Raw genomic sequence first — 21,784 nt, 5'->3', positions numbered from 1 at the left:
TTCTGTGCCTGCATTTTGTTACAGTCTTTAATTACATGTTCATATACTATCGCAGCACTGTCAGTTTTTCCTATAATTAATTATTTCTCTTTTAAGGACATGAAGTGGATTGAGGAGAAGCAAGCATTATATAGAAGAAATCAAGAACTTGTGGAAAAGGTATTTATTCTCTACATTTCTGTTCCTCCATTTAATGTATTTTTAGTAATATAAATACAAAGAGACTAAGGAAGAATGAGATTGGGTTGCTATGTATTATGACTGGGAAGGAGATTAAAGATGATCTAGATGTGGCCCAAAATTTAAATGAATGTTTTGCCTCAGTTTTCCTTAAAAATGGTAAAATGGAAAAAAATAAACTTTTTAGAGTTTAATGTGCTCAAATCAAAGGGAACAGATAATTTCCATGCGAGAATAAGAATAAATCAGCTCAAGAGATTGCTAGTCTGGTAGTAACAATCTTTAGTAAACCTATTTATTAAGTAATGAGATTTCTTAAGTAAGCTCCTCTTCTTCAGATTTTAAGTGGGTCTTACCCACAAAAGCTCATTACTTAATAAATAATCTGTTCATCTTTGAGGTGTTGCAGGGCTGCTTATTTTTTGTGAAGCTACAGATGAACACAGCTAACTGTCTGAGACTGTTTAATAAATCTGTCTACTGTATGATTGAAATATAGATAACTTAATGCCTTTATTTCAGAAAGGGGAAAAGCATAATTTGGGCAATTACAGACATGTCGGTGGTGTGCAACTTTTAGAACAAATTGTGAATGAAAAAATATTTAATTTCATAAGGGTAAAGCAATGCAATATGGTTTACCAAATATTTTAGTTTATATGGAGATACACTTATCTCATAGAACTGGAAAGGGCCTTGAGAAGTCATTGAGTCCAATTGCCTGCACTCACAGCAGGACCTATCACCACCCCAATAGATTATTTTTTTAATCTATTTGTCGTATATCCCAAAATGGCCCCCTCAAGGACTGAGCTCACAACCCAGGGTTTAGCAAGCCAATGCTCAAATCACTGAGCTATCCCTCCCCTGGTTATGGATAATGCCAGGCTAACATCATTTTCCTCTTTGAGAAAATAGCTAATTATGTTAACTAAGGAAAGTGCAATAGATAAATATATTTTAATTTCATTAAAACATTTGCATGGTACTGTATGGCAAATTACTAGTTCCATTGGAGAAGATGGGAGTCAAAACATGAACGGTGAGGTGGATAAGGAACTGGCGAAATGGAAGAAAGTTGTGGGTTGTGCTGAAAGGTGAGTTATCAGGCTGGAAGGATATTACTAGTGGTGTGCCATGAAGACTGGCCTTTCTCAGCTATCCTTATTTAATATTTCTTTTAATGATCTCTGAAAAAAGGTACAATGAGCTAATAAAATCTAGTTGTGGTAAAGTGCTGGGAGACATTGTCAATACAAAAGAGGATGATAAAATTCTACTGAAATACCTGAATGATTAAATTCATTAGTACAAAGCATAGGTGATGTGTGGGTGTATACAAGGGGCAGGGTGGGGCAGGGGCAGGAGGTTGAGGGGCAGAGGTGGGACAGGGTTGAGGTGTGGATGGAGCAGGACAGGAGGAGGCAAGGGAAGGGCAAATGGCCAGTGCACCCTCTGCAACCGCCACATTGGCCGCTTTTGTTTCATTCCATATATCAGGCTCTGCACAGTATATTTCTACTGAGGACTTGTAATACACATATAGGCCTTAAGTTTGCATCTTTACCCATTCTGAGTAGTATTTTACTCAGCCAGTCTTCTAATTAAATGCAGTGTGAGAGTTGGAGAATTAAGCCCTAACTGATCAATCCTGTTCAACTGTGTCTAGGACCTAAGTAGAACACTACTAGAGCTGTGGTATACAAAGTCATTCTTTAGGCCCGGAAGATTTATAGAGTGACCGTGAAATGTCACTGAATCCAAAATGTTTACTTTCAAGCCTTGAGCATTGCTCAGAGAAACTGAATGCTTAGCAGATTCAGGATTTATACAAAAACTAAATGAGCCATCTAATTTAAAAATGTTTAATTTTTCAGATAAAACAAATGGAAACAGAAGAAGCTCGGTTAAAACATGATGTCCAGGATGCTAAAGATCAAAATGAACTCCTGGAGTTCAGAATATTAGAGCTTGAAGTAAGCAACAGTTATCTAATATTAAACTATTGTCACTCTTTCTGCATTATATTTTCTAAGGCTAGAAGGCAGCCAAACTTGAGGAACCCCTTTCCTTTAAACTGAAGATGGGCTCATCATTAAAAGTGACTGATACACACTGGTACTAAAGTGAATTTAAAAGAAAAACAGTACATTATCTCAAAATTGATTAATATTGATTTCTACCTGCCTTACTGCATGCGCTTTTAAAGGCCTTGCCCCTTACCTATAATTAGAGCCAAATTTATGTCACAGATGACCTTGTAATCTCCTGTTTTGAAATTTAGCAAGTGAAGCAAAATCAAAATGTAAGACAGAACAATATATATTAAACGAGGTTGAACTGTGATTGCTAAAAATCATTCGGCAATGTATTGTTGTTGTTCCACATGCAGGTCTAGGACATTATGGCTACGTCTACACGTGCAGCCAACATCGAAATAGGCTATTTCGATGAATAACGTCTACACGTCCTCCAGGGCCGGCAACGTCGATGTTCAACTTCGACGTTGCGCAGCACCACATCGAAATAGGCGCTGCGAGGGAACGTCTACACGCCAAAGTAGCACACATCGAATAAGGGTGCCAGGCACAGCTGCAGACAGGGTCACAGGGCGGACTCAACAGCAAGCCACTCCCTTAAAGGGCCCCTCCCAGACACACTTGCACTAAACAACACAAGATACACAGAGCCGACAACTGGTTGCAGACCCTGTGCCTGCAGCATAGATCCCCAGCTGCCGCAGCAGCAGCCAGAAGCCCTGGGCTAAGGGCTTCTGCCCACGGTGACCATAGAGCCCCGCAGGGGCTGGAGAGAGAGCGTCTCTCAACCCCTCAGCTGATGGCCGCCATGGAGGACCCGGCAATTTCGACGTTGCGGGACGCGGATCGTCTACACGGTCCCTACTTCGACGTTGAACGTCGAAGTAGGGCGCTATTCCGATCCCCTCATGAGGTTAGCGACTTCGACGTCTCGCCGCCTAACGTCGAAGTTAACTTCGAAATAGCGCCCAACACGTGTAGCCGCGACGGGCGCTATTTCGAAGTTAGTGCCGCTACTTTGAAGTAGCGTGCACGTGTAGACACAGCTTATATGAGCCGTCATGCTCATTTTGGTGAGCTTTTAGAGAGTTCCACATTCCAAAATAGCCTGTTTTGAAATCAACCTGAAATAAGCTATGCAATTTGCTCTACGCAATTTGTGTAGCTTATTTTGAGGTTAGGCTGTTGTGTAGACGCAGTCTTACGTTCCTTTGGATTTAAACACATCCAGACTACCCCAGTATATCCCACTTACATAGCCAAAATAATGACCAGACAGTTAAGGTTGGTGACAATTGATGAAGCAGTGTGAAGAAAGTTCTATTGCTACTATGATATCTTGCTGTATCCACTCTGTGTATAAACAGAGATCTTCAGTGCCTGCCAGTCTAGTGCAATCTTTCACAGGCACTTTTCAGGTAAACAGCACATTTTGCTTTGCACTTTAAAATAAATTACCATAAAAGAAAGAAAGAAAGATTTCTCACTTTTTTGTACAGTAAATAATGATTATTATGGATAGTGGTACTCTGTAATTAACATATTTATAAGGAATTAATTTTTCAAAATATGTTTTCTGGAATGCCCATATTTATAACATATTCTTAATGAAGTTGAAATGTACAGTGGAATATGATGATTAATTTAAAAATTAAATTTCCTTAATCATAATTATTTTTATTTTAGGAGAGAGAAAGACGATCGCCTGCAATCAACTTTCATCACATTCCTTTTACTGAGGGAAAAAGTCCTCTCCAAGTGTACTGTGAAGCAGAAGGTGTGACGGTAAGCAATTCCCATTTCTTAGGATTGCTTCATCTAAATATCAGGTGATGCTGCATTCTGACTCCTTGTTTTCTGTACGCTTTTCTCTTGTTGCTAGGATATACTAGTAGCGGAGCTAATGAAAAAGTTGGACATTTTAGGGGATAACGCCGTAAGTGTATGTTCCTTTAATAAATTGTGCATGTTTCTGTTTATTATTTGTGCCTTTAACTAATGTAGCATTATGACAATCTAGAGCATGGGCTTTTTTTTTTGGTTTGTAATTGTGCCGCTCTTTCACGTTACAACTGTGGCACTGGGCTGCAGGCGGAATGCTCTCTGCAACTTAACATAATGTGTTAATGGGCCTTTCAGATATGGCCCAAAGCATCTCAGTGTTTTAACATGGCTCTTTGATTTCCAGTGGGAAAGGTTGGTAACATTGTTTTTAAAACATGGTGGGGGTTTTTTCAGGAAATGTGCTATATCTTTCCATTGTTCATGTGTTCTTTGCTTATTAGCTCACTTATATTTATTTGGATTTACGTTTTAATAATGGCATTTTAACTTTGTGAGGCACCTTGGGTTTTAGATATAGTTACTTTTAAACTGAAATAAATAAAACATACTTACATTAAATAGTTGGGGTTACAGAAAGACAAGAGGAGTTGGCACTTAATAGCTGGGAGGGAAAAACCTTTTCCCACTATTTTAGAATACTTTAAATTTATTTTTTAGAATATTGTTGCCAGACTCCTTTTTTGATAGGTTTCTGAATTTTTACATAAAGCCTATTTGGACTGAGAATAAGACTAACGAGGATGTGAAATCCACTACCTTAAACTCAGTGGTGAGCTGCAGGGCTGTTACACATTCTCCCTGCCCCATTTCTCCACCTGATATTCTACCTGGACTGAAGAGGCAGTCACACCCTCTCTGTCTGGTTGTTCTGGAAACTGGAGTTACTAGATCTATATAAACATGGATGCAGAGTTCCACACCTGACCAGTCCCCAGTTGTCTTCTGTACTAACACACCAGCCCTGCAGAGTACAGATCCATGGTGCAAGTCAGGTCAACTGATCAACTTCTAGTAATGTGTGAATTTTAAATGATGTGTGTGTGTTCTTGTGCTGGTCCTTTGCACCAGGATTGAATTTCACACATACTATGCTGCTTGCAAAAGGTGTGATTACAGCATGATAGACATATCAGTGCTAGCTTTTATCTAGCTAGCACAGGTAACGATAGTAATGTTGACATGGTGGCACAGGTTTCAGCACAGGGTAGCAACCAGAATACATATTGTGTGTCCTGGGAGAGCTTGCTTTTTGAGTTGCCCTTGTGAATGGAATGCCAATCCTCTACATCTACGCTGTGGGAAAAAAATCCCCAACATGGTTCTTGTCAATACACTGTAAAAATTAGTTATTTTATTTAAACAATGTTATTTATTTTCAAACACCATTCAGTAAACATTCAAAATAATTGTATTCAGATAGGAGATCATTATTTATGTTTGCTTTAGGATGCCAAATCAGTTCTGGACTCAAATAACTTCCTGACCTCAGCTTTCATTATCTTGTCAGTCTTGTGCCTTGTGCAGGAATCATCCTGGTTAACTCATAGGCTATGTCTATACGTGCCACTTCTTTTGGAAGAAGCGGCATGTGTATACACAGCCATAGAGTATGAGGTCAGAAGGGACCACTAGATTGTCTCATCTGACCTCCAGTATAGTACAGGCCTCCAATACCACCCACTTGCTGGTGTCAATTCCTAAAGCACTGTTGCTTTTCTAGTATAACAATATGTGGGCAAAGGATGACAGAGGGAGATGGACCTGACCTGGACCATCCTCCCCAGTCACCAAGCAGGCAGAGCAGCTCAGATTCAAATGCATGAATCGGAAATCACATCCATCCCAGTCTGGAAGGGGTTTGTTCTCATGACTGAGTTCAGAGGCACACAAGATGGTGAAAGTCTTGTGAAAAAAATATGATCACATGAGACTTCAGCCAATCAAGATGGCAGAAAAGTTGTGAGATAACCAATAGAAGTACTGAAACATTCCTACTCCATGAAAGTGAAATGTCATGACATTTCAGCATCTCTCAGCCCTTGCATAAATGCAGCCTCAAACCTTCATTCCGTGGCCTATCTTAATTGATCTTGAACTGACACAACCTCCCTAGCCCATCTCAGATTATTGCCTTTGGCCAGGATATGGCAAACACTTATGCATGTGTGTAATTTTGCATGTGTGTACAGTACCGTTTAACTTCTTGTGGGCATTGGGGTTTGCAGGACTTGAGCCTTTTCTATTTTTTCTTTCCTCCAGAAGTTTCATTTATATTATGAACATGTACAAATGTACATGTTGAACGTGCAAATGAGTCCAGGTCCAAGGATATTTTGATGACTTTATTCTTGTGCAGTATGTGGCCTAATACATCTATGTGAACCATCAGACTGCTTAACAAAGTACTGAGATGAGCTTTCAGCAGTGGGTGCCCCATAATATTTCTATAATGCTAACTCCATAAAGCCACCTTACTAACATGGCAAAAAATGAGGTCTGTTAAAGCTTTTGCAACAGAGGCAGAGATGCAAAAATAACATGCAAACTGGATAATATGCAAATCAAACCATGAATATTTTAGCCTTCATTGCAATTTATAATTTAGTTTTAATAATTTAAAGATTCCCAGCAATAAACATATGCATCTCTGTTGATGATGTGTTCACTTTTAATCAAAATGTGAAATAAAAAGTTTTTAAGGAGACATTTTCAGAAAAAAATCCACTTTCGGGACTTTCACATCTGCTTCTTTTCTTTTCTTTACAATGTGTTGTCATGTGTAATTGTACGGTTATCTCCAGTTGGGAAAAGAAAGGAAATATCGCCATTAATAAAAATCAGCTGTTTTTGATTTGCCAACAGTTTGTTGGTAAGTGTCATGCTTTTAAGGAGAGTTAGGTGTACGTATAGTTACATTATTGTGTATGAGGTCTTCTACAAAATACAATTTTTACTGTAATAATCCAGCATTAACTTTAAAAATTGCAATCATATTCTACAGTAAAATTTGAATTTTTATTTTATGGAATATTCCAGGAGAGTCACCAACTTTGTATATATTTAATACAACTACTGCTCCCAATCTAATACCAAGGCAATGAGGTTTATTGGAATTATATTCTTCTTTTGGTGCAGAATCTGACTAATGAAGAGCAAGTAGTTGTCATACAAGCAAGGACAGTTCTGACACTGGCTGAAAAGGTAAAAAAATATACATCCCTTGCAAGTGAAATATTACACAAAGGTTTTGTCATCTCTAAATGAGTTGACATGAGCAAATTGATAATGTAAATCATCGGTTTTTTTCTCAAAATATGGAATTTTAAAGCATAGTTATGCTTTTGTAAAACAATAATTTAAGAGAGAAAAATATATAATATTTAGACTGTGTCATAGTTTATATTAATGCCATTTAACTTATAAAAGATAAATGTCAAGGCTTTGGAAAAGTATCCATCTCCTAGTCAACAATTTATGTTTAATATGCTTGATCCTCCCTTCTTCATAGTGGCTTTAAATTAAATGTATCTCATCTGAGATGCTAGAGTTGTAATGAAAGTTGAGTGGCAGAACATGTTCTTTGGCAGAAGCTGTACGTTGCCATTTTGACTCTGGAAACTGATCTATCAAGATTTTTGACTTAACTTCTCATTATCTTTTATATACAGTGGCTACAGCAGATAGAAGTGACAGAATCTGCATTGCAGCAAAAGATGCTAGATCTTGAGAATGAAAAGGTACTATAGGGAGTGTTCTGACAATCAAAGAATGGTAATTCAAGTTGTTGCTAGAGAAAATAAGATGACCTAGTTTTCTTTATATCTTTAGGAGCTATTTAGTAAGCAAAAGGGCTACTTGGATGATGAACTTGACTACAGGAAACAGTCTTTGGATCAAGCGCACAAGGTAAGAAAAGTCAGGCTCCGCAGACTTACGCTATCTTTCGTAAAGTTCCTTGTATAATCCTAAAGTCCTTTGGCACACGGAACTCCCACTGAGTTCCAGTGGCTGAAAGACTAGGTAAATTGAATTGTAAACAACTCGTTGATCCATCAGTGAACATATGGGCAAACCGTGTGCTTGTGCACTGCTTTAGTATTCATGTACTCAGTCAGCTCGCTGCCCCCAGCCAACAGTCATTCCCATGGCTGAGGCTGCCAAGATGTCAGTACTCACTACCAGCAAGTACCAGCACAAAAAAAGCACTGTGTGCTATTTATTAATTGACATCGTACAAGCAATTTAACATAGCTGAGACTCTAGTCTGCAACTGATGGAATAAAATTTTGTGAGCATTCACTTTTCCTTGCAAAAATAAACCTATCTCACAGTTTGTCCCAGGAACCTAGACTACAAATCAACTAGCTAAAATCAAGTTAAAGGTGTACCCTGAACCTACATCGGGACATATGCAGAGTTTACCTCAGGTTTACCTGGCACATGTTAGCCAGTCCTGACCTAAATATTACCTCTTTACTTACCCAGTAAGCAGCTTCCTACAATTGTGGTTCTATTTGAAGCTGTACCAGCAGATTCATGCCACCAGAAAAACTAACTAAACAAACTTATGAATATTTATACCAGTATTTTGCATAGTTGCAGCTTTTTCCTGCACTTTCGGAATTATTTGTATCTTGGACAAGGTCATGTCTTTTAATGGCTGAGAAGAGTATTTTAGTCCTCCTTTTGAATGTCTAATACGTGCTTTGATGTGCGAACATTTGGAGGATCTTGTATTCGATATACTTTTTAGGCTTCCCGTGGGTTGTTTTTTTTTTTCAGAGCTTGATCTTGCCAAGTGCTCAGCTTTTCCTGAGACTAAATTCCATGCACTGCATGGAGATGATCCCTGGTCTAGAACTGATCTAATACGCAGTTCCAAAACAGCTTGCTATTTCTGAAGTACTCTGAAAGTGGGCAGAGTAATGAAGAGGAAAGATTGATCGGCTTCGTCCATAGCTTCTTATTTTGTAATGGAATCTATAGAATAGTCCAATCAGTAGCAATTAGTGGATATTGATTTGCTATAGATGTAATTCTGTGACTCATTATGGCTTAATGCCACTCACTCTATCACTTTGTGTTTCAGGTACTATCAGTTCTGGGATGTTATGTTCACCAAGGAAACACAAGTGAACCCAAATCTTTCATTATAGCTGTCCATAGAAAACGAATTAATGAAAGATTGTTAGCACACTGGGGCTACGTCTACACGTGCACCCAACTTCGAAATAGCTTATTTCGATGTTGCGACATCGAAATAGGCTATTTCGATGAATAACGTCTACACGTCCTCCAGGGCTGGCAACGTCGATGTTCAACTTCGACGTTGCTCAGCCCAACATCGAAATAGGCACAGCGAGGGAACGTCTACACGTCAAAGTAGCACACATCGAAATAAGGGAGCCAGGCACAGCTGCAGACAGGGTCACGGGGCGGACTCAACAGCAAGTCGCTCCCTTAAAGGGCCCCTCCCAGACACACTTTCATTAAACAGTGCAAGATACACAGAGCCAACAACTAGTTGCAGACCCTGTATATGCAGCACGGACCCCCAGCTGCAGCAGCAGCAGCCAGAAGCCCTGGGCTAAGGGCTGCTGCCCACGGTGACCACAGAGCCCCGCAAGGGCTGGAGAGAGAGTATCTCTCAACCCCCCAGCTGATGGCCGCCATGGAGGACCCCGCTATTTCGATGTTGCGGGACGCGGATCGTCTACACGTCCCTACTTCGATGTTGAACGTCGAAGTAGGGCGCTATTCCCATCCGCTCATGGGGTTAGCGACTTCGACGTCTCGCCGCCTAACGTCGATTTCAACTTCGAAATAGCGCCCAACACGTGTAGACGTGACGGGCGCTATTTCGAAGTTACTGCCGCTACTTCGAAGTAGCGTGCACGTGTAGACGCAGCCTGGATCCTCCATACTCTGGGTGTCCCTAATCTGGGAACAAATGTAGTATGGACCCTGGCAGGCAGAGGAGGAAATAGCTCTGTGTGCTACCTGCTCCCTGCTCCCCCTGAGCTAGGGGAATGGCAGTGTGCAGTGATGTGCTTCCTCTGAGGCTTTTTCCTGCTACTCCCAGAGTGGCAGGGGCTGATACCTGGGAGTGGCAGGGAGCACAGAACCACCTGTGTCCCTGGGAGCATGGCACCAGCTCCATCCCTGGAGGTGTTTAAATCTCGCCTCGACAAAGCCCTGGCTGGGCAGATCTGTTCGGTTTGGTCCTGCCTCGGGAAGGGGGCTGGACTTGATGGCTTTTTTAGGTCTCTTTCAGCTCTGTTGTTCTATGATTCTATGAATTTCAGTACAGTAGAACCTCAGAGTTCAGAACACCTTAGACATGAAGGTCGTTCATGACGCTTAAATGTTCATAACTGTGAACAAAACATTATAGTTGTTCTTTCAAAAGGTTGCAACTGGACATTGACTTTGCTTTACACTTTACTTGGCAGAAGAAAAATGCTGCTTTTAACCATCTTAATTTAAATGACACAAGCACAGAAATAGTTTCCTTACTTTGTCAGTTTTTAAACTTTTCCTTCATTTTTTTAGTAGCCTCTGTTTAACACTGTACCATACTGTATGGTGTGGCAAAGGCCCCTCTTCCCCAGACCACCATTCAATCAGTCTCTCACCCTTTACCCCCAGGGACTGTGGTTTTGCAAGGTGTCCCTGTGGTAGGGAGCCCAGCTGCTCCTCCTGGGACTCCCTCCCCTGCTGTCTCTGAGCTGGAGTTGGTCTGACTCCCTCAGGCTTCTGCTCTTTGCTGTATTTGCTCTCTGTCTCTCCTACCATCCTCCCCCTGTCCACCCACTCTCTCCTCCCACCTTCCAACTGTGGAGGATTTTTAAAACCCTTCATTGAACTAGCACTGGAGTCAGCTGGCCCCAATGCCTGAGCCAGCTCCTTCCCAGCTGCTTGTAATTGCCCTGCTGCCCTCTGCTTGTATTTATCAGATCTTTTTCCCTTGTGGGCTTCCTTCTTCCTACTGTGCTAGGGCCCTCTGGCCTATCCTGCCACAATGGCTATGGTTACACTAGCCAGTTTTACCTATAAAACCCCTGTTTTATCAACAAAACTGGTAGAATGTCCACACACAAAATGCATTTTGTCGACAAAACTTGGGACTTTCACTAGCAGCATGCTGTCTCTCAGCCGTGAGGCATAAGCTGCTGTTGACAGAAAAAAGCTGTGTGAGCGCTCCGGGGGGCCTTTCCTCGACAGACCGGGTGTTCTGAACAATGACCGGCCCTCTCTGTCATGCTTGCTGGTGCCTGCTTTGTCAAGAGAGCAGCCAGGCTGCCTGTCTGGTTCTGTCAGCAGAGCGGAGTGCTCTTCAAATTGGCTTTTGTGTGTGGCCACACTCTGTCAGCTGAAGTTTTGTTGGGAAATCTCTTCAGACAGTGACCTCTATCTACAGATCGCTATAGTATAACCATAGTCTGTGTGGGATTTTTTCCCCATTTTGTCTCTTCTGCCATCTGACTGTATACTTCCGGTTCCAGATGAAGTACATAGTTGACTGGAGAGTTCATAACTCTGATGTTCATAACACTGAGCTTCTTCTGTATTCTGTTCACTTTGGGATATTCCCCCATTCTTTTGAAGGCATTTATTGTAGCATAGTAACATGTTGGGGCCCCAAATTAGGGCTCGAGACACTGCAAGCCTATATTTCTGTATCAGTATGTAGCAGCTTGTAATGCTTGTTTCCAGTATACTTGTTAAGTATAAACATTGAACATTTTAACTGAAAGTTTTAATTGAAAAGGAAGAGTATAATTTGCTTCCGTATACCAGCCTTCATACTTGCATGAATTTTAAATTCACCAGTGTTTTAGATAAAATAGTGTAGTGATTGTGTCAGCAAGTATGTAAGTATATATACATACTTCAAATACAACTAAAACTCTTTTGATTAAAGAATTAATGTTGGCACAGTATTAGGATTATTTTTAAAAGTTAACAAGAAAACTTCTTTTACTGTTGCATCTGAAAGGGCAAAAAGAAAGTGGCATGGTAATACATGGCCCGAAATATGCTAATGAGGCATGGATGTAAATTCCCCATGCCTCATTAGCATACGGTCACATGATTTGGAGTCCAGAAGACCCATCTTCTGGACTCCAAAACGCCGTGTAGAAGCACGGCCCCGGGGGAGCTTCTGGAAGGAAGTCCTTCTTCCGGAGGCCCCTTCTTCCCAGATTGAGTGAATAATCACATTATACGAAGTTAATGCAAAATTAAGATATTTTGCTTTTGCCTCAGATTTTTTAAGACAGATTTAAAAGGTTAAAACTATTCTCAGTGAGAAAAAATATATCTTTGTAAGTGCTAGATTTCTGCTAGCATCAATTTTTTCAGAGTGGGTGATTTTGCCATATCAGCAGACCTTCAGCATAATAGCTATTAAGAAAACTGTGCTTTCTGGTGGAATTAGCAATATTTTACGCCAGACAGATGTGTGAATAGTGACAGATAGCATTATTCAGAAAGATCTCTCTGCTGTGGCTTCTGCTTCCATATTCCATGATATATAAACATAATTATACTAAGCATGTTAGAAATGCATAAATAAAGAAGATGGACTGGAGGGCAAGCAGATATTGTCTTATAGTGTCACAGATGGGAAGCAGCAATTCTTCCTAGAAAAGTTAAAGAAATACCAGAAGTAGACTGCAAGGGGAAGAAAATGAGCATGTTGGCGCTATTTCCGAGCACAGTTGAGCATATTGTGAATCAGCTATTGCATTCTCCCACTGCAATCTGTCTTAATATTAGGGAAGAAATATTTCAGTGTCTCCGGAGGTTATGGAAGGCACTATAACATTGCAAGCCTGAGAAGTCACTAGTCATCTCCAGAGAAAATAGATGTACGTCAGTTACTAATTTATCTGGTATCTGCTATTCAGTTGGTCAGAGCTCATCTTTGCTCACTCTTGTGGCATATGCAGACCATTATGTGTCTGCAGTTATGTGATGATGCATGAAATGAAAAAAAAATCCCTTCAGAGTGAGCCTAAGGTACAGAGAATGCAGAGCAGAATTATCATTGGCAGAACATTGTTTCTTCTCTTGTTTTATTTTCAGAGACTGATTTAAATATGGAAATCTTCCCAGATCAAACATTTACCAATTTAACATAACAGAGATTGAAGCTTTACCAGGGAGTCATAGAATGATTTTATTCCTTGTGAGGGCACCATTTCCTCTCCATTACCTCTGTATAATTCCACCAAAAGTCAAGCAGTTGGTGATCAGACAATTGCAAGTTATTGTGTAGCCATTCAGCTCTTCCAGCTTTCTGTCTGTTCAGTAGTTTATGGACTGCAAAATATTGACAAATTAGTGGAAGTTTAGAGAAGAGCAATAAAGATAATTGGTGGGATGGAGAGACTGGTTTACACTGAGAACTCTCATGTTTATAGATAAAATTTGTCTATCAATATTTATTTATCTAGGATAAGCAATAACCAAGGGAGAACATAGGTCTATAGGAATTTGGAAGAATATATATATTGAGAGAGAAGCACAATTTAGAACAGTAAAATGGAGTAAAATGTGGAGCAATGCGATGAAACTGAGAAGAGGGACAATATAGCCAGAGCATCAGAAAAAAATTCCCAGCAGTGAGATCTATTGGACTCTGTATGTTCCCAAACAAGTGGTGGAACACCCCCCAGCCCCACTGCATATGGGAGATTTAACAGTAGTTTGGACTAAGCACGAGTAAATGTATAATAGGGAATAATTTTGCAGTGGCAGATAAATGAATTAGATAACCTAATAGATTTTTCCCATAGCCAGAGGTGCTGTAGCAATTTATATTATGGGGGTGCTGAGAGGCATTGAACCAAACTGTAAGACCTGTATATAATGGAAGTCACTTCAAGCCAGGGCATGTAGTAGCACTCCCATTTCAGCGCTTATGCCCAGAGCTAAATTGGTCAATTCTATCTCCACAATATATTCCAGGCCAGTTACTTGGGAAAAGGATGAGCTAGAAAATGAACCATTGGGGAGAGAGAGTCTATAATACAATTCAGAGACAAGATACTTTTCTCATGTTTTTGCTCACTTCTCTGGTCTTTTCTGTGGCAGTAGTTTTACGGTGAGAGTTACAAAGGCACAAATTGGAGTGTGGTGGCTGTGTTGGGTTGGATCACAGAAATCTCCATGGGTTTGTCATTTGGTGTGCTGATCAAGCCACTGAGCCCACCTTCCTGCCCTCTGAGACTCCCCACCACTCTGTCCTGCTGACCTAGACTCTCTGGTCCCCTCCAGCCAAGGCACAGAGCTGGGGTTACCATACAGCAGTACAGACACTGAACCAGCTCAGCTCTGGAAGGATTCGGCCATAAGGTTAGGGTACCGCCCAGGATACCAGCCACCAAAAGGGATCAAACTCCCATATGAATCTGTTTTACCCTATCTAAAATTGTTACACAGAGAAATTTCAAAAGGTGTGTGCCCCCTTTGACAAGGAAAGAGAGAGATGCATAGTGGTTGCTCCCCACAAGGTAACCATTATTTACACTGGGCTTGATAGTAAACAGAAGTGTTTTTATTATATATAAAAAGTAGGATTTAAGTGATTGCAGGTAAAAACAGATAAAATTAAGTTACTAAGTTAAAATAAACCAAAGATGCCAACTAATTCTAATTCCAAAAGATTTGTTAATAAGAACATAAGAATGGTTATAGTGGGTCAGACCAAGGATCCCTCTAGCCCATATCCTATCTGCCAACAGTGGTCAATGCCAGATGTCCCAGAGGGAGTGAACAAAACAGGTGTTCGTTAAGTGTTTCTTCTCCAGTTCTCATTTCCAGCCTCTAACCATGGACATCATTTTTATCCATCCTGGCTAATAGGCATTGGTGGATCTAACCTCCATGAATGTATCTAGTTCTTTTTTGAACCTTGTTGAGGTCCTGCTCTTCACAACTTCCTCTGGCAAGTAGTTGTCAATGGCCCGCCTGTAAGAGAAAAACATAAATAACATTCTTCTTTTATGTTTTTTCCTAGCAAATTCTGGAATTAGAAGCCATGCTCTATGATGCTCTGCAGCAGGAAGCTGGAGCAAAAATGTCAGAAATTCTTTCAGAGGAGGAGAAAAGCAAGTTGAAGACTGCTGTGGAGCAATGGAAACGACAAGTTATGAGTGAGCTCCGAGAACGAGATGCCCAGATTCTGCGTGAAAGAATGGAACTCATTCAGCATGCACAGCAGGTACACTGTGATACAAAGATGTTTGTTACCTTCATTTTTAAGCATAATGAACACATGAACTCTGTCCCTTGCTCCTTGGCTATGCTGCTTCTTTTGCATCTATATCAGAGGTAAGTAGTGTTCTTATTTTATTATACTGAATGAGACTCAGTACATATTTCAGCTTTATGAATTGAATGTTTCTTTTAGTTCTTGTCCAGTTCCTTTGCCAGCAAGTCATTGTGTCTGGGTGAAGTTAAAAGTAAGGGATGAGATTTTCAGCATCAGCTGGGGGATTTAGACACAAAATTTCCCGTTAGTTTTAATTTTCTTAGGGCATCCAAATGACTTAGGAATTTTTGAAAACCTCATTCCAAACCTTCAGCTGTTTGGGCCAGAATCTTTCAGCTTTATTCAGTTGGATTATATCCCTGATATGAGCACTGTGTTTGTTTTTTCAATATCTTTTTCATGCAATGTATCAACTCAGGACACATCTCCAAATGAAAACACAAATCGGTTTGCAGCCACAATCTATCTCTCTTTGAAGTTCAGAAAACTTTGTTACTAACATGTTATTTTATATTTTACATCTTATAGAGAATTAAGGAGCTAGAAGAAAGAATTGAAGGTCAAAAAAGACAGATTAAAGAATTAGAAGAAAAGGTATAGTAAAGGAAATATCAGTATTTATATTTATAGCTATATATACATGCATCTTAAGAAAATAACCTTATCAAGGAAGTAAAGTTGCAAATAAATGTTCTTTAATGTTCATTCACTCTTGCCTTTTTGGTGTAGATGGTATCATTGCAAAATCTCACGTAAGAAATGGACAGACCTCAAAGACTAAGGGCAGATCTACACTGCCCCAGAAGATCAACCCACTCAGGGTCAATCTTCCAGGGTTCAGTTTTTCACATCTAGTCTGGATGCATCAAATTGACCTCTCAGGGGTCGCAGTCGACCTCTGTACTCCTCATGAGATGTGAGGAGTAAGGGAGGTTGACAGGAGAAACTCTCCCATTGACCTTCCCCAGTATAGACAGACAAGTAAGTTGAGTGCAGATACGTTGATTTTAGCTATGCAATTGCTGTAGCTAGACTTGGATATCTGCAGTAAGGTTCAGCTCAGATAAGCATCTGAAATGGTGATGCATTTCTACAGTTTATCCAAGCAGCCATGACTGGAAAACCTATTCTCCGCAGTTCTCTACATTCTGTTTGGATGGGAAACACAATGATGGAGGCCTTTCCCCAGTTTTTTCAATACTTGGGCTTCCAGTCTTGGCTGAAAACAGGAAATGCAGAGACATTTGAGCATAGAAACAAACAAGTTTCCTAGATCTTTTCAGATATTGGGATGGTTTGTGACTGGGGCAAAGTTTTAACCCATTGTCATTTTATTGGAACTTGTACCCACACAGAAAAGGTTTTAGACCATAAATTCTTTGAGGAAGACACTGTCTTTTTCTGAGTTTGGGAAGCACCTATCACATACACATCTTGACCATTTCTACACAGGCCACTTTCTTTGAAAGTGGCATGGTAATACATGGCCCAAAATATGCTAATGAGGCGTGGATGTAAATTCCCCATGCCTCGTTAGCATACGGTCACATGATTTGGAGTCCAGAAGACCCTTCTTCTGGACTCCAAAACGCCGTGTAGAAGCACGGCCCCGGGGGAGCTTCTGGAAGGAAGTCCTTCTTCCAGAGGCCCCCCGAGGGCCGCGCTTCTAAATGGTGTTTTGGAGTGCAGAAGAACGGTCTTCCGGACTCCAAATCACATGACTGTATGCTAATGAGGCGCAGGGAATTTGCATCCATGCCTCATTAGCATATTTTGGGCCATGTATTACCATGCCACTTTCAAAGAAAGTGGCCTGTGTAGAAATAGCCCTTGAGTGGTACTATATTGCAAGCAAATAATAATTAATAATCATTTCAGATAGACCCATGAGCTTAAAAAGTGGGAAGCTATCTGAGGAGATTAATCAGCACAGTGTCTGGCGTGTGTCACTTCCATCTTCTATTTATCGTAGAATAAGCCAATACTGGAGCATGGAAGGGAACATCATGCATTTAAAATAAATCCTTCTTGGAAAGAACACTCCAAAGTTGCAGTGTGAGTTTTCCTCTCCTCACCCAAACAGTTAATATATGGATTTGGTGCAGAGAACTACGCAGATTTTTAAAGTGCGGGGAGAGGGGGGGTGAAACCTATCTAACTTGGAAGCAGATCATAGGACTGCAGAGCATCACCTTTACAGCTACTTCGTAAGCCTTAGGGTAGAACAGTGGTTTTGCTATTCATATTTCCTATGTGCAGGTTCCATCTTCCTGCCATCAGCATGTTCTCCTTCAAACACATTTAAAGTTAGCATGAGGCTCATTTCCCAGCATAAAAGAATATACAGAGCCCCACCCCACCCCCAGTAACTTCACCTGTCACACTTTCACTCCACTCAACATAAGCCTGTATCAAAGATTTTCACAATAAGGGGGAGGGATCCTTGCTCAAGTCCTAGACATACTGGTGAATTTTACCCTCAAAATATAATAAAACACAGTAAAAGCATTTTTCTAACACTGGTTGAACCAGTTTATATACAAGAGCAATTTGTCTGAACTTCCATCCAAAATTAAAAGCTAACCTAAAGAAAACCTTTTTTGAGGTTCAAAAGAGTTAACCAAATCCACCACCACCCCATTTATTCCTGTCCTTGCTTCCAGCCTGGTCAGGATGCACAAGTACAGGAAATCTCAGGGAATTCTGCCTAGATTTGCAGGCCCAAGAGGTTCAGGGGAGCAGCAGAGAGACGCTGAGCCTCTGGAAGTTCACCCATCACTATTTATTTCTCTTTCTTTCAAATGACAGTTTTGCCTTCCTCTTGTCTGTAACCATGGCTTATTTCTCACTAGACACACTGTAAACTCTGTTCTTTTTCTCTTCTTCCTTCTTTTTCTCCTTCCTCCCCTATTTCTTTTTAGTTTTTATTTTTGTTTTTATTTTTCTCTTTAGCTTTCATTCTTTGGTCATAGTTCATCAGCCCACGTACAAACGGTAAGTAGTTCATGTAATGATTGTCTCCCATTTCTGGTGCAATTCTTGTCAAACTTTTATGCTGTGCTGTCACTATGCACACTGCATTTGTTGTGTCTTCAGATCAGCAGGGAGTGACTTAACAATGGAAATATCTAAAGTCTATGAAACATATGGAAAGGGGTAAGGCACCCTTAACTGGCCTCTGTATTTCAGCTGAACAAATGCTAATTTAAGAATTTTCCATCAAAAGGAAGGACAAGGAAGGCACTAACAACTAAAGATGTAAAACCAACATCACCAAGCTGCTAGGAAATTGAAAAATGATGTCAGTTTGTCAGTATTCCCTGGATGACATTTGTGCTGGAATGAAGAAGTTGCTGTAGCCAGACATTATCTGATAATCTTATGGAATACAAATCCATTATGTACTTTCAGTATCCAGCTAAGCTTGTGTGATGCAGAGTTTAGTTTAGACTGTGCCACTTCTGTTATCTTGTTATACCTACAGATCTAACTGCCAGAAATTGTTTCCTTTAAAAGAGTTATGTCACAGGGACCTTACATTTTTTGAATGTAAATTTTCCATTCTTTTGAGTGTGGCCATATCTTTAAGGAAATAATGAGACATATATGTTGGATGTGGTCATCTAGTTGATGGCATTGTAGGCGGACAATTCTCACTGTACAGAATATGTCAATAGAGCATAATGCAAATCCTCAATGGTACGAATAGTCCAATTTAAAATGAATTCCCATAGATTGTGAATGTGAACCTTATAGCTATGTTAGGTATGTTTTTTCTGGATATACTTTTCTTTGAGCCTATGTCTTTACCCATTTTCTTGTTTCAGACTATTGAGGAAGCTAGAAATGCTTATACTCTTACTGAGCAAGACAACATGGGTTACCAAGATGAAATAAAAAAGAAGACATTACAGTTTCCAGAAACCCAAATATATATTATATTTTGTCACTGAAGATTGAAGATATAATCTTTTTTGATCATTTTAGACAATGAATTAGGATTTATGGGAATTTCTTAAAGTGGAGTCTGCTCTTCTGAGGTCTATGACTGCACATTTTTACAATCTAGAATTAGAACTATCTGAGAAGAAAGCCAAAAAGAAAATAGAAAAATTAACAATTACAGGCTTCCCTACAGGAAGCCCCATCTCTGCTGCTTGAAACAATTTTCAGCTTTACATAAAAAGCAGTATACTCATTCAGATAAAATGAATATATTTTGGTTCCCTGCTAAGCAGGTAGTAAACTGCTTCTGTAGAGAAGTGATCATGTCCTGTTTTATATGTCACTTGTGTGTATGCATTACTCTTAATTATTTAATTAAATACATGTCTTGAAGGAGGATTTTAAAAAGAATTCCAGAGTAGTCTATGATGAAGCATAAATGTGAATGAAATGAAGCGTTGTATTCCAAGATGTTTTTCCTTCACCGGACATGGGAAATAGAACTAATTCATCTGATAGTTTCAGAAGAATGTCTGTCATTTCCATAGCACAGGGTTTATGGGTAATGGTTTGATGAATATCCCAAGCAGTGATGGTGGTGGGGAGTGGTGCCTACAGAGTTCTGAAGCTTCAGAATGTGAAGGGTTTCATTTTGTTCTGAAGCTTCAGTAAACTATGCTCTGCAACACTATGAGAAAATGGCACAATAATGTGTAATGCACTTAAATTCCTCAGTGAAGATGAAGGATCGAGCAGTGTCCTGTGGAAAATTTCAACCTGTCCAGGGAATAGAAGTGAAAATGTGTAATCATTGATGTGAAGGGTCCAGAACTATGGCAGGTGGGAATGGGTGTTAAAGGAAGATGTGTTTAATTTGAGAAAAGAAAGCACAAGCAAGCAAGTGGGGGATCCCTGATTGTATCTCTTGGATTTGAATGTCAGAAAAATGAAAAAAAAATGTCTTCTGTAGAAAAATACACAAACGAATGACTCTGAGAGACAGCACACAAATGTTCATCACCAAAAAGTAACAAGAGAAACTGAAACGAAGTGCCAAAATCTGGATTTACCAATGAATATGTTAGGAAAAAAAATCATTGTATCTGGCCTTTTCCACAACTCCTGTGTATCTAAAGTAGAAAGCAGAGAGATGATGAAGAAACTGTACCTATTCATTTGGAAGTTTAACCGAGAAAGCATAACTAAAGGAATTACTGAAAGGTAAGAAGAAATGTCTTGCAGATCATTGATTTGCTTACTTTTGTAAGTACAAGAATAGGGGTTTAGTCCCATAGTCCTCAATCAGGCCAACATTGTTTTAAGTACAATGTAGAGGAAATTCTGACCTGATCAGTATTTGTTGTAAATGTTATGTACCCATATTTCACTTTAGACAGTGGCTCATGTATTATATTTCAGTATAATAAACACCAAATGATCATTTTATTCTCTAGATCAATGTTTCTTCTTAATCAAAAATACTTGTAAAATTGTCAGACTGTCAAATTTGTACATACCGTAGATGATCATATACATGTAACAGAAGAGAAGATCTGTTTGCTCTTGGGACATAAAATATTGAAATATTGAAAACTTTGCTAGATAACGCATATCTAATACTTTCAGACATCTTTTCTGTAGCAAAGTAGTTGATGCTGGTGCTTAGTTACTTGTATGCCTATCAAGAGAACTGTGCCTGTTGTTTAAATTCAGTCATAGTAAGCAGAGTGATCACAGTACTTGTCTTAAAGTGGGAGCTGAGACGTTATTATTTTATATCCAACTTGCATCTGTGTTCCAGTTCTACAATGTAAACTTTGTTTTTGTGAGTTGAATCAGGCATGAAAGCTAATGCTCAGATTTGGGTTCTGGCAAGTCATTTAGAATGCATCAGAGTGAGCATGAGCCACTCAAAACCACACCTAGCTTTCATTTCATAAGGGGGACAGTGGTGTTGCTTTATACACCATGGCTGCATCTGCACTAGCAAGTTCTTTTGGAAAATTAGACCCTTTTTTTGAAGGAACACATGGTGCATTCACACACAAAATGCACTCTTTAGATCCAAAATTCAGTGAATTTACACTGAAAAGGGGGTTGTTTTATAAATATTTCAGTTATCAAACAGAATATTTTGTTTAATCCAACCGAGAAGTGTTTTCAAAAGTATCAGTTTGCAAAAATTTTTGAAACTTTTTATTTTTTGTTTTTTTGTCCAGTTTTCGGGCAGGTAAATATTTTGACATCTCAAAAAGTCAAAAGTCTTACAATATGGGGAAAATATTTGCTGTTCAGTTCCATACATAAACATTTGAAAAAATTACTGTCTAGTTATCATTGTTTTCAATGAAATTACCATGATAGATTATAACTCAGTGGCTGTGCAACTTATTATATCATCATTAACAGAAGAGGACTAAAAATATAAGCATTGTGTCTCTCCTTTTCACCCACAAATCCTTCTTCTAACTTTTTCCAGTTACTTTTAGTTTTT

The 21,784-nt window shown here is 39.6% G+C and overlaps 1 protein-coding gene across 1 annotated transcript in view; it reads left to right on the top strand.

Annotated features, from left to right (window-relative positions):
• Positions 1–20,703, top strand: part of JAKMIP3 (Janus kinase and microtubule interacting protein 3) — a 103,637-nt gene extending 82,934 nt beyond the window's left edge. Inside the window, exons 12-22 of the mRNA XM_074999585.1 lie at positions 97–159; positions 2,058–2,156; positions 3,906–4,004; positions 4,102–4,161; positions 7,200–7,265; positions 7,733–7,801; positions 7,893–7,970; positions 15,091–15,294; positions 15,874–15,939; positions 18,298–18,339; positions 19,173–20,703. Of these exons, the coding sequence (XP_074855686.1) occupies positions 97–159; positions 2,058–2,156; positions 3,906–4,004; positions 4,102–4,161; positions 7,200–7,265; positions 7,733–7,801; positions 7,893–7,970; positions 15,091–15,294; positions 15,874–15,939; positions 18,298–18,339; positions 19,173–19,298 (972 nt within the window). The 3' untranslated portion in view covers positions 19,299–20,703. The remainder of the gene's footprint in view (positions 1–96; positions 160–2,057; positions 2,157–3,905; positions 4,005–4,101; positions 4,162–7,199; positions 7,266–7,732; positions 7,802–7,892; positions 7,971–15,090; positions 15,295–15,873; positions 15,940–18,297; positions 18,340–19,172) is intronic.
• Positions 20,704–21,784: the final 1,081 nt, after the last annotated feature.

The sequence above is a fragment of the Carettochelys insculpta genome, chromosome 7 (assembly GCF_033958435.1).
Source record: "Carettochelys insculpta isolate YL-2023 chromosome 7, ASM3395843v1, whole genome shotgun sequence".
Taxonomy (NCBI): Eukaryota; Metazoa; Chordata; order Testudines; family Carettochelyidae; genus Carettochelys; species Carettochelys insculpta.
This window is presented reverse-complemented; position numbering and strand designations above follow the sequence as displayed.